Source organism: Argiope bruennichi, chromosome 11 (genome assembly GCF_947563725.1).
Source record: "Argiope bruennichi chromosome 11, qqArgBrue1.1, whole genome shotgun sequence".
NCBI classification, from domain to species: Eukaryota; Metazoa; Arthropoda; class Arachnida; order Araneae; family Araneidae; genus Argiope; species Argiope bruennichi.
Window position 1 is genome coordinate 77399400 of NC_079161.1, and position 15455 is coordinate 77414854.

General features: G+C 30.1%; 1 protein-coding gene across 1 annotated transcript in view; it reads left to right on the top strand.

The window, feature by feature from the left end:
- LOC129957645 (maltase-glucoamylase-like) overlaps positions 1-15455 on the top strand; it is an 84361-nt gene that overhangs the window by 31097 nt on the left and 37809 nt on the right. The window contains exons 7-11 of the mRNA XM_056070081.1: positions 842-954; positions 3801-3926; positions 5867-6001; positions 8715-8855; positions 13106-13222. Coding sequence (XP_055926056.1) covers positions 842-954; positions 3801-3926; positions 5867-6001; positions 8715-8855; positions 13106-13222 — 632 coding nt within the window. The remainder of the gene's footprint in view (positions 1-841; positions 955-3800; positions 3927-5866; positions 6002-8714; positions 8856-13105; positions 13223-15455) is intronic.

Consider the following 15455-nt stretch of genomic DNA (forward strand, 5'->3'; position numbering starts at 1 on the left):
ACTATTGTTTTTTACTTTCTTTGTGAATTTTCCTATTAATCGAAAATGAATTAATGGTATATAAATGAAAATAACTAGAAATTACATAATCATTGTTTTTCTTTTTGAATCTCTTGAAAGAATTCATGATATTTTCATAATAATCAATGATCAGTTGGCAGTTAAATCTCATAAAGATTGTTATTGTGAAAAACTGATGTCCATTATCTGATCATCCAGTATTTATTACACCATTTATTTCGTTGTTCATTTTATTTTTAGCCGATGAAGTGTAAAAAAAGCTTTACAAAGCAAGAGGATATATAAAGGTTTACTCAATATGAAAATTGTTAGATCATATAGAAAACTCGCACACAAATTAAAGTAGCCGAACAAAATTTGGTCAGAAACGACAGCCGGAGGAAGTAGAAGGCGCTGTTTGTCAAAATATTGGATTTTAGAGTCAACCAGTTGTCCGGTTGTATATGAATACAACAGTTTATGAAGATTGCGATGACCGACAACTCTTTTATCATGTTGTCAATGTTTACGAAAAGAATTTTTGAATGAGCATTTTTGAGAGAGTTCATCAATCCATTTACTACTGGTGTGAATTTAAATAGTAAAAACTTAAAGTAATTGTGAAATTACGCTTGAGGAATTGTTGCTCAATTATCAGTTGTCATCCGTTCTTGACTAGTCATTTTTCCATTTTAGTGTATCTTATAGATAATTTGGTGATACATTCCTCCGCAATTCTGTCTTGTTTTTATGCTTTCTGTTGCACCAAATAGCTAGTAAGCACATTTCTCAATAATCATATGTAAATATATTAAAAATTTTATTTTTTATCTCTTTCTAGATGTCGCATTGCTACCAGCTCCTGCAATCACTTTTCGTTCAATCGGTGGAATAATCGATATATTTTTCTTTGTGGGAAGGGATCCAGAACACACCGTGAAGCTCTACACTTCCGTGAGCCACTTCTTAATATACTTTTCTCCCAATCATTTTAATTTTAAGATTTCATATAAATGACGATAAAAGCATGTACCGGCCTAATCATAAACATTCTTTTGGACATAAATCAGTTTATTGAACTGTTCATTTTGCTAGCTCAAATGTGCTTCTTTAAATACAGAAAAAGATGTAACAACAATAATTTCCAAAAGAATGAAATAAATAACGAGGTTTTGTAAGATATTTTTAAAGAAATTTAATACAGCTTTAAAGTTCTCTGAAGTGCATAAGTGCAAGTCAAGGGAGCGAGGTTACACACCAGTAAGAGTTATCTCATTTGAACCTCTTCATGCATTAAGGCAATATGGCCTATTTTCTGTTTATTTTGTCTTGTTAGAATTTACAGCTCTACTCTATATCATCAAAATCCACAAATATGTCACGTGCCGGATAAAGCAACAAACAGATCGTATATCAATGGCGGGAGAATTTTTCCCTCTACTTTAATGTATACGGTCACTTAGATGCGTTTTGTGCATCACAGTCGATGAAAGAAAAAATGGATATAGAAATGGATTAGAAATCTCTGCATCCATTAATTTTGCTTAACATCTATTAAACATTAACATTTTTTTCTGCCCCACTACGAAGCTCTCTTTTTACTTATTCCAAATTTTCTTTATTTTAAAATATGACTGAATTAAAATGTAACCGAAATTAAGATATGACTGAGTTAAAATGTAACCGAAATTAAAATAGAACTGAATTTGAAAGAAGGAAGGGAAAGATTGGGAATTTCAAAGAGTTTGTATGAGTTATATCATAATAAATGCTAATAAACATAGAACAACTCTGATAAGTAAATAACTGTTAATACTCACGATCATAAGTTTCAATCAGTAACAACCAGGTTTCAATTAATTAAAGATTAGGCATCGGAGATTGTGATTCGTTGAAATCGGGTGCTCCGCCAAAAAGGAAAAAAAAAAAAAAAGCATTGGTGTTGTTCCAAATTTTATGTATGTAAGTTACTATATTTTTCAATTATCGCATTCCTTTAACTCAAATGTACTGATGAACAAGTGGTCAGTAGATTGCCTTGTTTGGTCAAAAGTTAAACATGCTTCAATAATTTTGATGATAAAAAAGTAGATTAAATTCTATCCATCTATTTCATTTATAATTCTCTTTAAATAATCTCTCGTTTTATTAGCAGTATTATAAAATTTGGATAGTTTACACCAATCAGATTTGTTGTTTTTCTTCATTATTTCCTCTTTTACAATGAAACTCAAATGCTTGGTTAAATAATAGATTTTAGACTAAGCAGGCTTGTTAAAGCCAGCATGAATACCATCAAAATCCAAACCTCAATAGAAATAAAATAGAACTGTAAAGAAAGAGAGATTAAAAATGAATATAGATTTTACACATTTATTTTTCCTCGTGACAATAAAATCGTTTGGTAAAAAAAAATAATTAAATTCGAGAAAAAATTAAAATCAACGATCACTAAAAAGAAACAAAAAAAAAGGTTAAAATTAGAAAATTGCTGCAAACGAAGCTATTCAAATCTAAATTATATAAAAATAATTTTTATGACTCACTTTCTTTTAATAATTTTTAATTTAGCCCATTGCAAAATTGGCAACAAAAAAAAAAGAATCTGCATTTTTTTATGCTGGTTAACAAAGAAGATACTTAAATTCCTAAAGAAAATAATTAATTAAAAATCAATGATAAAAATTATTTGAATTGTTCTTATTTTAAATTAGAGAAAAATGTTTGAGAAATGTTTTCAAATGAAAATTTTTTTAAAGAAAATAGAGTGACAATGTCGTATGCATGAATTTTAGTAGTAATTAGTATATTTTTTGAGAAAGCTAAATAAATTTTGAAAATTCCTCAAAATTCAGAAAATTTCATCGCTCGTTAAGAACGAATTTCATTGACAGGACAGTTATTTGTTTCCTTCGATGATGTATTGATTTCTTCTTTTATAATTATTAGAAGCGATACTTGAAGAGTCATCCAAGACAACATACATTATTGAATTAAAAAAATTACATTAAATTTTAAAATTTGGTTTCGGAGTCATTGAGTTACCATTATCAATATCTGAAATTCAACTTTTATATCTGTACATACGTGCAATAGATTTGTCTAGACATAACAGAAATGCTCCCTAATTCATATCTTCAAAAACATTTCTTTTTATAAATAATGATGAACAAAATAATGATGGCATCTATAAACAAATATGAAAGAATAATGATGGCATCTAAAACAGTACAGGTACTATTTCTATCACAATATGAAAATTGTTTGTTGAGAACATTACATGACAATGAATAAATACACGAACAAAACAAACATCCCTTGAAGTGTCAATTGAAATGTAATATCTAAATGAATTAACTTACGGCCAAAGGCGATTGGTAAGTACTGAAGAATATCATCAAAATATACATGACTTACATTTCTAAAGAATCACTTAAACCTCTCGACAAACATATTGTTAGAATACAACTCAAGTCTTACACTTACCAATCTTTCCCTTTCCCAATCGTGTTCAGGGAGTGTCTATTTCAAATTGGGCATTGAAAATGGACTGCTGGGGTATAAAGAGAATAGATATCCGACATAACAGTTCGCGCCATGCCTATACCAACTGGGTTTTCGTACTGACGTTGGATTTCAGAGTATCAAAAATCGAGTGAAGTGAATAGGAAAAATCGTGACTATCTGACTCTAAAGTTAATTAAAATGCTGCCAACAACTGCACTATATTATAAGCTTCCGTTTTTGTATATTTCTCTTTATTATTGTGTCATTTTTATAAATTTTTTAACACATTTCAGCTTGTGGGAAAGCCGGTCTTGCCTCCGTTCTGGGCGTTGGGATTTCAGTTGTCTCGATATGGTTATAACTCACTAGATAACGTGAAAGCGGTTGTGGAAAGAACAAGAAAAGCTGAAATACCTCAGGTAAAAGTAGAGGTTAAATATGTGGAAATTTTGGAAAGTTGAATTAGTGTAAAAGAAAATATTTTTAAGAAATTGTTTTTCCCTTTCATTTAATTTTGAAATTTTATCAAATTATTCAATAAATTGGTGCCGAAATTTTACATTAATTTTTAATAATTTTTAACTGGTACTCAAACAGAAATTATTATTATTATATACCTAACTTTTCAGTAGATTTTATATAATGTCAATTCTACACAGATATCTTTTTAATTGCTTATTTTACAGACATTTACTCTTGGAGCATGCTTTTGAAGAAATTTTGATAGATATTTATACACATATCTTTCGTTGACTTTAGCTGACTTGCTCTAATTATTGTATGTCGTTTGTTTTACCGTGTTTCGATATGAAATACATTTTACATCTATATTTTGGAAAAAAAAAGAGATTTTTTTTTATTTTAATTATTTTCTACTGTTAAGTCTTTCATTTATAATTAATTACTTTATAAATTGTATATAATCATGAAATCAGTTGGATCTAAGTGATGCCCGATGTATTTTAATTCACTGAATTTATTAACTGATAATTGTTTAGAAAAATTAAACTAATGTATTTTCATTGACGATGTGTAAGTTTAAAAATTTCGACACTAGAACATTTAGACATGAGAGTGAAAAAAATCGGTTGCAAAATTCCATCATTACTAACATGAAGCAGATCAGCTCTATTTGCAATAAAGATGATGAGTGTTTATGAGTGTTAATGTATGAGTGTTTCCAGCTTTCTATTTGTATTTTGTACACCACACCATTTGACATATATGTACCAAATTTGGTACAAGGTAAGACTGGGAGCTTCGGTTCAATTTTTAAAATATTTAAATAAATTTAAACTTGAGTGAGATTTCAGTGTTTTAACTCGGTAAATTCCAAATGCGTTGTGGCATAAAATGATTGAATTAAATTTAGAAAAATTGTCCAAGATAAAACATTGCATCATAATTTGTTTATTTTATGATTAATTCTCTCGAATTGTGAGACTTTTTTTTTTTAATTTTTAACCATAATTTTTAAAAATACCTTAAGTTAAGCCTTTAAAGGGCCAATTTTTTCTAGTCATACTATGTTAAAATATTTTTAGGCTTGAAATTAGAATAAGGAAAGGGATTCATTTAATTTATTAGATAAATTTAATTTGATTAATTAATTAGTTTGGTTAATTAATAATTAAGTACAAATTAAGACACATCATTTTGTGTGAGACAAAGAACTGAAACATCTAAGTTTCTGCCTTTCTAAAAAAATCTGTCAGAACATATGCCAACCTACATAATTTCATACAAAGATTGATAAATTTGGTGGGAAGCATACTTCCCACGGCCCTAGAAAGGGTTAAAAAAGAAAATTTCTGCTAAATGTCTGCATAATTTACATGGAGAATAAGAAAGTGAAGTTTCAATATCGCGAAAGAAAACATGAAGTTAGAAGACTGATCACCCTGACAGTTTCGATTTTAATAAAACCATGATGTCATGAGCCTCCACTCCACTGAGAAACGCTCAAGCACTCAATTAATCGATAAGATTATAAAGTAGCAAGGCTTTAATATTTGTCACAATTCGATGCTAAAAATATTGTGTTGGTGGAATTATCGATATTAAGCTATATTAAGCTAGCTAAAGACACTTAATTGAAATTAAAACACTATATTCATAGTGAACTAGGTAGTCACAGAGACGGCTAGAGTAAATAAAGGATTTTTAGAAACACTGGGATTTTTTTTAACTCTTTTTTTTTATTATAATTAAATACTTTGAATTTAAATTTACTACAAATAAAACATGGCAATACTCTAATTTGTAACAATATTGTTTATTATTCAATTGATTTAATTGTTGATGAAAAAAATTCCGTTTTTTTTAAAGTCCTTTTTTTTTCAAATGCATATTTTTATAGAGTGTGCAGTTTTTGGACATTGATCATATGGATAATAACAGAGATTTTACTTATGATAAAGACAAATTTGCTAATTTAAAAGATTATATGACAAAAACACAGAAAGAATATGGATTGAAGTGGATAATCATTCTTGTAAGTATAAAAGTAGTTTTTATATTTTATTACTAGATTTAATATCGCATTTGATAATGAGTAACTGTATATTTGAAATACTAGAAAACCTGTTCTGTATAAAAGTCAATACGATTAAACTACAGTTTATTCTAAACTACGTACGTACTAGCGAGAAAGATGTACGTTTGAATATTGTCCTGATAATATCCAGATTATAATAAACTTTTTACTTTAATAAATCACGGTATATGACGGCTTTGTGGTAATATTTAAGAATTACTTTTATAATTTATTGGTTTACAATTTCAAAATTAATAATTTAGAATATTTCAAATATTAAAAACAGGTGGACGATGTGTAATGATAGTTACATTTCTTTAATTACAATAAATTCTTGAAAAACGATTTAAGGATATTTCTATTTCCTAGAAATGTAAACTCACAGAACAAATAACAATAAGTAACTCTTTTATTAAATATACATATTTAGATCTTAGTTTTTTTGGAATAATATATAGAAATAAAATTGTCTGCCTGCATTGTAATAACACTTTTTGGTATTCAATTCTTTTTGAGGAACTTTACTCTTTTAAACTTCCCTAAATATTCAAAATTTTTAATTTTGTTATAAAAAAAATTCTAATAGCTTGACATATAATTTCGAATTCTAATTAAATCAGTATATATCACTATGCTTTTTAAAAATATTTATTATGATATTAAAAAATGTTTAAAAACAATTTAATTAAATGAGTAACGAATTTTTAGAAAAAAAGGAATAAAGGATTGATTATTTCTTACTAACTATTAACAAAAGTTCGTCGTTTGAGAGTGGACATATACTCAATTTTCACATTCAGCTGGAATGCAATTCCTATAGTTCGCCTTTCCGACCTAAGGTGGCGCTGTTACTAGTGCGAATGAATAGTTCATGGACATTGATTCCTAAAACTGTTGCCATATTATATACTAAAATGAATCTGAATGAATTGGCAGTAAGGTAAACCGACGTACAAGAGATTTTATTATATTTTAAATTTGTTTTACATTATTCTATACATTGTACCTGTTGTCACTTTTTCTTTTTCTCAACTGATAACAAAAGCTATGGCAATAAATAAGTTATCAATGCATCGGATTTTTTTAACAATTTCTGATATCACAAATGCAATTTAGTTTAAAATAATATTTTTTTAAGTTTAAATTATAAGAAATATTTTGGGTTTCTAAGTTGTCACATTTTTTACGAAACAAAAGTGACCAATGCCATGTTTTAGAAAACGAAAGAAAAAAAAAGGATTTAAATAAAACCTTCTAAACAATAAGCACTGACCAAATTCCTAAAGAATGAATGATCATATCTCTTTTGTAGCTAGACATAAATTAAACACCTTTTAATCAATAAATGTCAATGAAAATCATATCCTAACACCATTTGTTCGGTAAATATCATAATCTAAATCTGTTAATTGACATTTAGCAGACGATTCCTTTTTAGACATTTTACAACTGCTACTATTTTTATTTTGTTAAAATATTATTAAAAAGTAAAAGCAAACGATTTTTTTTTTGATAAATATATTTTGTTAATATTATTTCGTTTATTTTTTGTATAATAGCTGATGATCAATTGCAAACCTTCTGGAATCTAGCAATGTTTGTAAGATATGCTGTTAAGTTGAAAGAATAAACAAGCCGATGGAATTCTAAATTGCTCGGAGTATTATTTTAGTTTTAAGAATTTAAGATGCTCTGCAAGCTATAGTTTGAAGCCTAAGAAAACGGGTAGTTTTCTAGAAAGCATGCAAAACCATTAGTTTTAAAACTGTTAATCTCTTATTTATTTAAATAAGTTTTCACAATTCAACTTAGTTTAGCAGTTTTTTTCATGCTTAATAATTATGAAAACTATTCATCAGTTTAGAAGTATCGGCAGCTAAATCTACGGAACAGAATAAAATTTAATTTCATATGCAAAAAAAAAAGACATAGACAGATTAATTTAGTAAAAAATAATAATAAATAAAAAAAATATTATCAAATTTTCGAATGATAAAAATTTGCATACAGAAACGGTTGAAAGGTACTTTGAAAATTACTGAAAATAATAACTCATTAATCATCACTATTATTTTCTAATAGACATGCAGTATTTTTAATGAGAAATTTTCTGATGAAAAAATATTTCGTAAGAAACTTTTTGTGCATTTTTTTCCCTCGGCGTAATCCATCTACTTGTGGTATCCAGTCTGCATATCAAATTTAATTTTATTCCATTTGTGATGGATCTGTTTTTATTAAAATAACGTCACAGTTTAAGCTGCATGATTCTGCAAGCGAATTAATAATGCGATGCACGAGTAACTGCAACTGTATCTCTTTTCGTCTTCTTAATGTTTCAGTTAAATAAAGATGTTATTTTTTGCTCCGTCATTGAATTAAATATTATAGACAACATCCACATTGGTGATCCGGACGTGATTTGAACACGCAACCTTCTGCTATAACTTCTGTTATATGAAAGATACAGTTGCAGTTACACGTGCATCGCAAAATTAATTCGCTTGCAGAATCACGCAGCTTAAACTGTGTCGACGTTTTGATGAAAGTAGGTCCACCACACATTTATTAATTTTAGACTCAAAAGAATACAAACAGAGAAAAAAAAATGTATGACCTTCTCTGTCTATTCCTTGAATCATCACTAATTGCTTTAAAAAATTGATTTCAGGACCCGGCCATCGAAGCTCTTAAGGGTTATGAAGCTTTCGAATCTGGTATGAAACAGAACGTGTTCATTAAACGATCACCTATTTGGAATGATGAGATGTTCCCACCTCAGCTTGTCGATTATAACATCACTTTCGGACGGGTGAGTACTTGCGGTTAAAGTTGGTTCCAATTTAAACTATGAATACCTATAAGGGCAAAAAAGAATTAAATGATTGCAAGCATTCTCTAATCGACTTTCACGTTTATTTATATTTTGCATCTTTTGTGTTTAGCTTCGTTTCGTGATAAAGAAAATAGAATGTGAATTCTGGACCTCTTTCTATAAATGAGCTGGATTGAAAATTTCATTCATCAGCGAGTTTCATGCCAAGAGCATATACATAATTTACTTTCTCTGTCATATAAAATCCTATCCCATCTGAAAGTACTGTCCCCATTCGCAACTAACTCCAGATCATGTTTTTGATTGCCAGGCCATTATCGGTTCCTTCTTTCAGCTTGGAGCACCCCCAGTCGAAATCCTCCATAGCCATCGGGCTCCAGAACTTGCAGATCTTGTCATCAAGGCCTTTGGTGGACTCTAATCTTTCCATTAGCACTGTATGCTTAGACACGACAACAACAACACTTTCTCTGTCTTGTTGCATTTTTGAGTTTGTAGGGGATTGTGATGCGCGAAGGATAGAACCTGAGACCTTGTGGTTTGCAGTCAAGTAACATAACCATTATACCAAAACGATTGTTCGGGTAGAAGAGCTGTTAACTGGCTTATATGCTATTCACCACAAGTTAACATGTTCAAATACACCCAGACAAACAAATAGATACCATTGTCGTCAAAGGTTCTGTTAGAACTTTAGGCATACATTAATGAATGAGAAATACATTTCAAATACTGAAATTCATTTTTTGCTGGTTTCCTTTTTATTTGATGTTTTCAATATAAGCAAAGTAATAGGCAGACCAAATGACAGTTAAATTCTTGGAGGCACTTCGTTCCAAATTAAAAATTGATGTAGAATATTGTTTTCAAGTTCACATATTAAATATTAATGGTCTAGTTTCATGTTCATGTTGTCCTTTTTTATCATTTCCTGATTTATTATGTAAACAAACAACATAATTAAAAGAAATGTTTGATTTTTTTTTTTGCGGGAGGAGCGTTTTAGTTCTTTATGGAGATTGATCAAAATCTGTATTCAAAGACATTTTTGTGTGCTGTTTCGAATTTTATGTTTTGGTATCAAAATTTGCATGAAAATTGTATTTTTTGACAATTCTTTTTCTATTTTTCGTTCACAAAATATTACAAAGGATTAATTCTGAAGGAATCATTTTAATTGTACTATTTATACCTAAATTAAAAATTGGATTAAGAAATTCATAAGATATAATTCTAAAATTATGTGGAAATATTTATATAGATTGATGTGCGCGATGAAATTTGATATAATACTCTTAGATGAAATACTCTTTAATAAGTTCTTTTACAGAGACTCGGCTAGTGACAAAACACAATTGTGATATTTTACAAGTATCTTTCATTTTTCTTCTCCCAGTGCGTCCTGGAAAACTTTTATTGTATAAACCAGTTCATTAAATAAAGCTTTGAAAAAATCTTATAATCTTCCTAGGTATTCATTAGATGAAAAATTATTAGATGAAAAAATGCATCAAAAAGAAGGAACATTTGATATGTGAGAAGTTTCAAATGCGATTTATTCAACAATTTTAAAAAAATCAGTAAAATTATTTGCAGAATGAATTTTACTCAGTGCATTTCAAATAAAACTCCCAATAAGTAATCTGAAAATATCGCATCAGTACTTATCAAATGGTAAAATTCTGCTAGAAAAGAATTTATGTTTCCGCTGTTGCTATACGTAGTAATAAAACGTTTTGTGTCCAAGTGCTATACGTTATCATGTATCTCTGCGTTTTACTGTAGCGCCCTCAAGTGGTAAGTATAAGTATAAAAATTTAAACCATTCTTAAGAGGTTCGTTTTAATTCTCAACATTATCTATCGGTAAAACTTTTAAATTTTTTTAAAAATTAAATGTTTTTAGAAAACCTTTTAATACAATCATTGATTTTTCTTTTGTGGAGATTAATTTAATGATATCCTACATTTCTCTATTTAATATAGTAAGGAACTTATTTTGTTTCATAAAATCTAATCAACTGGTGAAAAAAATGCCTTTTGGAAAAGTAAGCAGCATTTTTCAATCACTTAGTATTTTCACTCTACTAATTTCCCTGGGACAATGTGACTGAAATACCAAAATGCATAAAAAGGGCCCATAAAATGAATAAATAAAACCTTCTGGTGAACTGTTTATTATTTTTTTATCGCGGAAGTTATTAAAAAACTTTATGAAGAAAATTGTTTTTCTTTCAGCTGTATTTAGAGTCCAATTCACGTTGGTTGAGCTTTGAAATTTCGAATATTGGCTTAGGTTGTCTGACTACGGTTGAAAATCTATATTCATTATAGAAATCTGTATTCATTTATTTAGTGTTGTTTACTACCTTTTATAAATTCCTTGTTATGATAGCAAAAGAAGATATTATTTTAAATTGTGCTTTTATAATGATAAAAGTGCATTCTGGCTGTTTAGCCCTGTGATGAAAGCTTATAAGCCAGTTAACAGCTGCGCTACACGAGCAATTGCTTTTGTATCGTGGTCATGTTACTGGTCAGCGAACCACAAGGTTCCAGGTTCTACCCTCGCTCATCGCAAATTCGCCACATTGGTGACCTCGGACGATGATCCTTGAACCTTCGTACAGCTGTTGTGGCACCATCTACCCACAGCAAACCAAAGTCGTCAGACTCACTTGACGCAGCAACACAAAAAGGCCGCAGCAACCCAGACTCACGTGACGCAGCATCAGCAACCGCACACGCTCGCCATAACGCTTGGAGCTACTCAAATGGGTACAGACGCATTAGAATCTACATCTGATACATCACCACTCAACAGCCATATCTTTCGTCTCATCTCAGACTCACTGGAGGGAGAGTCTGTGGTGAAAGCTTATAAGCCAGTTAACAGCTACGCTACACGAGAAATTACTTTTGTATCCTGGTCATGTTACTGACCTGCGAACCACAAGATCCCAGGTTCTATCCTCGTCATATCAATTCGCCACAGCCCTTTCCTGTCAAAAATGGTGAATCCTACAATAGGACAGAAAAGCCTTGATTACATATCTAGAGTTCATAAGTTGTCATATGAAGAAAGAAAACCTTTCGAAATCGCTACGAAGGTTGCGACTTGGAAATTCTGTCAATGGCTTTCTCCATAAAAAAATATGTATTGCACAGTGATGGTTTTTTTTTATATATATTTTTTATTTCTATTTATTTATTTATTTCCATTTTTCTCGAAAATAAAAGATGGAGGATTGCATATCATCACGAATGGCATAACTAACTAGAGGATAGGAGCCTTTCAAATGAAATAAAAATTCGAGACTGGACCAGTAGCTTTATCTAAGGGACTGATTCTATGGTCCTTCTTATTATTATAAATATTAATTTAATGAAAATAGATAAAATTTCAAAAAATTATCAGAATAAAATGGTAGATTCATTTTTGTTACAAGCATAAACAGACAGCGAGAAAAATGCAAAAAATATGATTGACAGTTGAAGCTGCAGTAGAAAAATAATAACGGTGCATTATATTTCTTGTGCCATTTTAAACCATTCAGCTGCTTCTATGTACATCATTTTAAAATCATTTAGTGCAGGAATTCTGAAAAAAAATAATTCGCAATTATGTATAATGTATGATTAAAAAAGATTGATTACTCAAAGATGAAGAAGTACAGTTGTTCTATGCACCAATCTTAAGGGGCGTTATAGAAATAAAGTGCCCCTTAAGACAGGGGTTCATTTGGGAGTAATTTGGGTTTTTTTCTTTTTAGTCGTGTGACTGTTTTAAGCCAAATTTTGCACAGTAGCTTCTGAGGGTAAAGACTCCAGAGCACCCGAGAGCAGAAGTCTGACTTCTAGTTCAAATGAAGATAGCACACACACGCACTCGCTTGCACAACCCTCATTCACGCACCTCACAGAGAGAACACATGGAAAAGAACAACCATGCCCGAACCAAGAACGCCTAGATCACGGGGAAGACGCGCTACTCCTAGGCCAAGACGCCGGCGGAGTAATGGGTCTAATCAGTTTATTGCTGGAAAAATTTGCCAATTTCAGATAGTTTAGAAATGAACTACTGGACCATGATTATACTCGACATCCTAAATGATTGAAGTTAATCGATAACTCAGCGTTTCAAATAACAGTTCAAATAATTAAATAATGTTATGTATACATTACATATATATATGCATTATCGTGATGCAAATTTTTCTTTTTCAGGTATGGCCTAGCTCAGAGGTAGCATTTCCAAATTTCTTCGATCAAAATGATAGAAAATGGTGGAATGATTCAATAGTGAACCATCATCAAGAAGTACCATTCGATGGATTATGGATAGTAATTACATTTTATATTCATTTCTTTCCCAAATTTTATGTTACATTTATCCCACCAGTATTAATGTTTCCAATAAAATTGGTTTCCCTGAAGGATCCGAGTTTGTAGTGAAATTTTTTTATATAAAATTTGGGAGAATACCTTTTTGTTTCATTTTCAAGGTTTTGATGTAGAAGGGAATGAGTACGATTAGAAACGGCGACGTTATGAATAATTTTAAAATTTAACTTCCGTAAAAACAAAGCCAGTAAAAAATTACATGAAAATTTGGCAAACAATTACATGTAGTAATCTTTCGTGTAACAACTTTTATGCTAACAACTTTTGCCAAAATTGTTTTTAAAAAATATATATTCTGAATGATTGAATCTGAATATATTATAACAAAAGGAAAATTAGAAGCTTTTCTTTTCGGTTCAGATTAATCATCAATTCACTGTAGTTATAACTGAAATTAGTTTACAAATTTATACAATTTGTTCCTTTTAGTTTAAAATGAATTAGTTGCATTTCATTTAAGAATTTCATTTGTATTTCTTATGAAGTGGTTAGTTGACTTTTGTGAGCCGTATTTATAAGACTATGTCTAGTAAAACAGCGTTTATTTCATTGTTTTTCCCCTCCCGCTGGTGTGACGTGGAGAGGGGGGGTGCCAGCTCAGGTGTCGCCCTCGTCATCTGACCGAGGTTCAAAATTACGAGGTCGTCCCAAAATAGCCCTAGTGTTGCTTTAAAACGGGACGCTTATATAACTAAACATTGTTTTTTTTTGTTTGTTTGTTTGCTTGTTTTTTTACTTTTTCGAATGCTGTTAAAAAAATTAGAAGCAACAGAAAAGTTCTTGCCGGCATCAGCGCCATCTGGCCTTATAGAAATCGTAGCAAATATTTTAAAGAAAATGACGCAGACGCTATTAAGAAACTGACAAACGTCAGCCCTTTGGCAGAGTACGTTCAAAATTTGATAAATGTCAACACTTTAAATGCTAAAACTGTGAACCAAAATATAGCTATCTACACACCAGCATTTTATAATTATGGTTTTGTTCATTTGTTCTCAAGCAGAAAAATAAGTATCCTATGTCTGGATTTAGTTTAAAATTTGATAGAAATCTATAAATTCGGTGTAATGACTATATACCGAATTTCACCACTGTAAGTCAAAGAGTGTTTTTGAATGTGTTCACAGACAGAGGGAATTACAAGCAGACAGACATAATTTCAAAATTCTTTTTTTGCGGATTTAAGGCAGTCTGAAACGTGGAGACACATCAAAATCTAGAGTTTGACTATTACATTACTTTCTCAAAATTTACTTCATGTGTAGAGAAAGTAAAAGATTAAGAGAAAATGATTATGGCGAATGATATGGATTTTACTAAGATTTCATCAAAAATGAAGAGATATCCATATGGTATTGTGATATGGATTTATTATGGAGTTTCAGAGGAAAAGACTATTTTGTAGTTTTCTATAGATTACTATTTTGTAGTTCCTGGAAAACTGTATTAATATTATTTAGAGAAAAAAAATAGAAATACAGAACAAAAGCATGAAGTTATATAAAGCTTATATAAAATTGAAGTTGGCTTGATTTTTTATCATCCCTACGCTCAAATCGGTTACATATACATCATGAACATATACATCAGAATGTATTTGTTATAATGTAAAGAATTTGATTTTGAATTACTTGTACCTCATATCAGGTTGCCTTAGCTATCAATCCTCAGAGGAATGGACTCAGAGGAATCTATCAACTGAAAGAAAAAAATTATTTTCTCCTCAAAGTATTGTTTCTCTTAAATATGTCAAATAAGCCTGAAACGGAGTTTATTTTCTAATATCAATTCTGATGTTCAACATCTGTTATCGATTCCACTAGTTTCCGAACAAAATAAGTGTTTGATATGAATCTGTGGTGAAGCTTATAAACCAGATAATAACGCCCGGACTGGCGTGTACACTATTGTCTAGTGGTCTTGCTACTCGGCTGCAAATCCTAAGGTTGCGAGTTCTATCCTACCCAACACAACTTCCTCAAGTCTATTGTGACCTTTTATGAAATAAATAACCTTAGTTTAATCAGTTTTTATACCGGTTCTTAAAGTTTTTACCATTCTTCAAGAAACCTGATATAATATATAATACATAAATGTCTTACATTTTGTTATAATTATATGAATCCGGCAAAATAAAGAGAAAGGTGAAGCTACTGAAGTAAAATAGCAATTT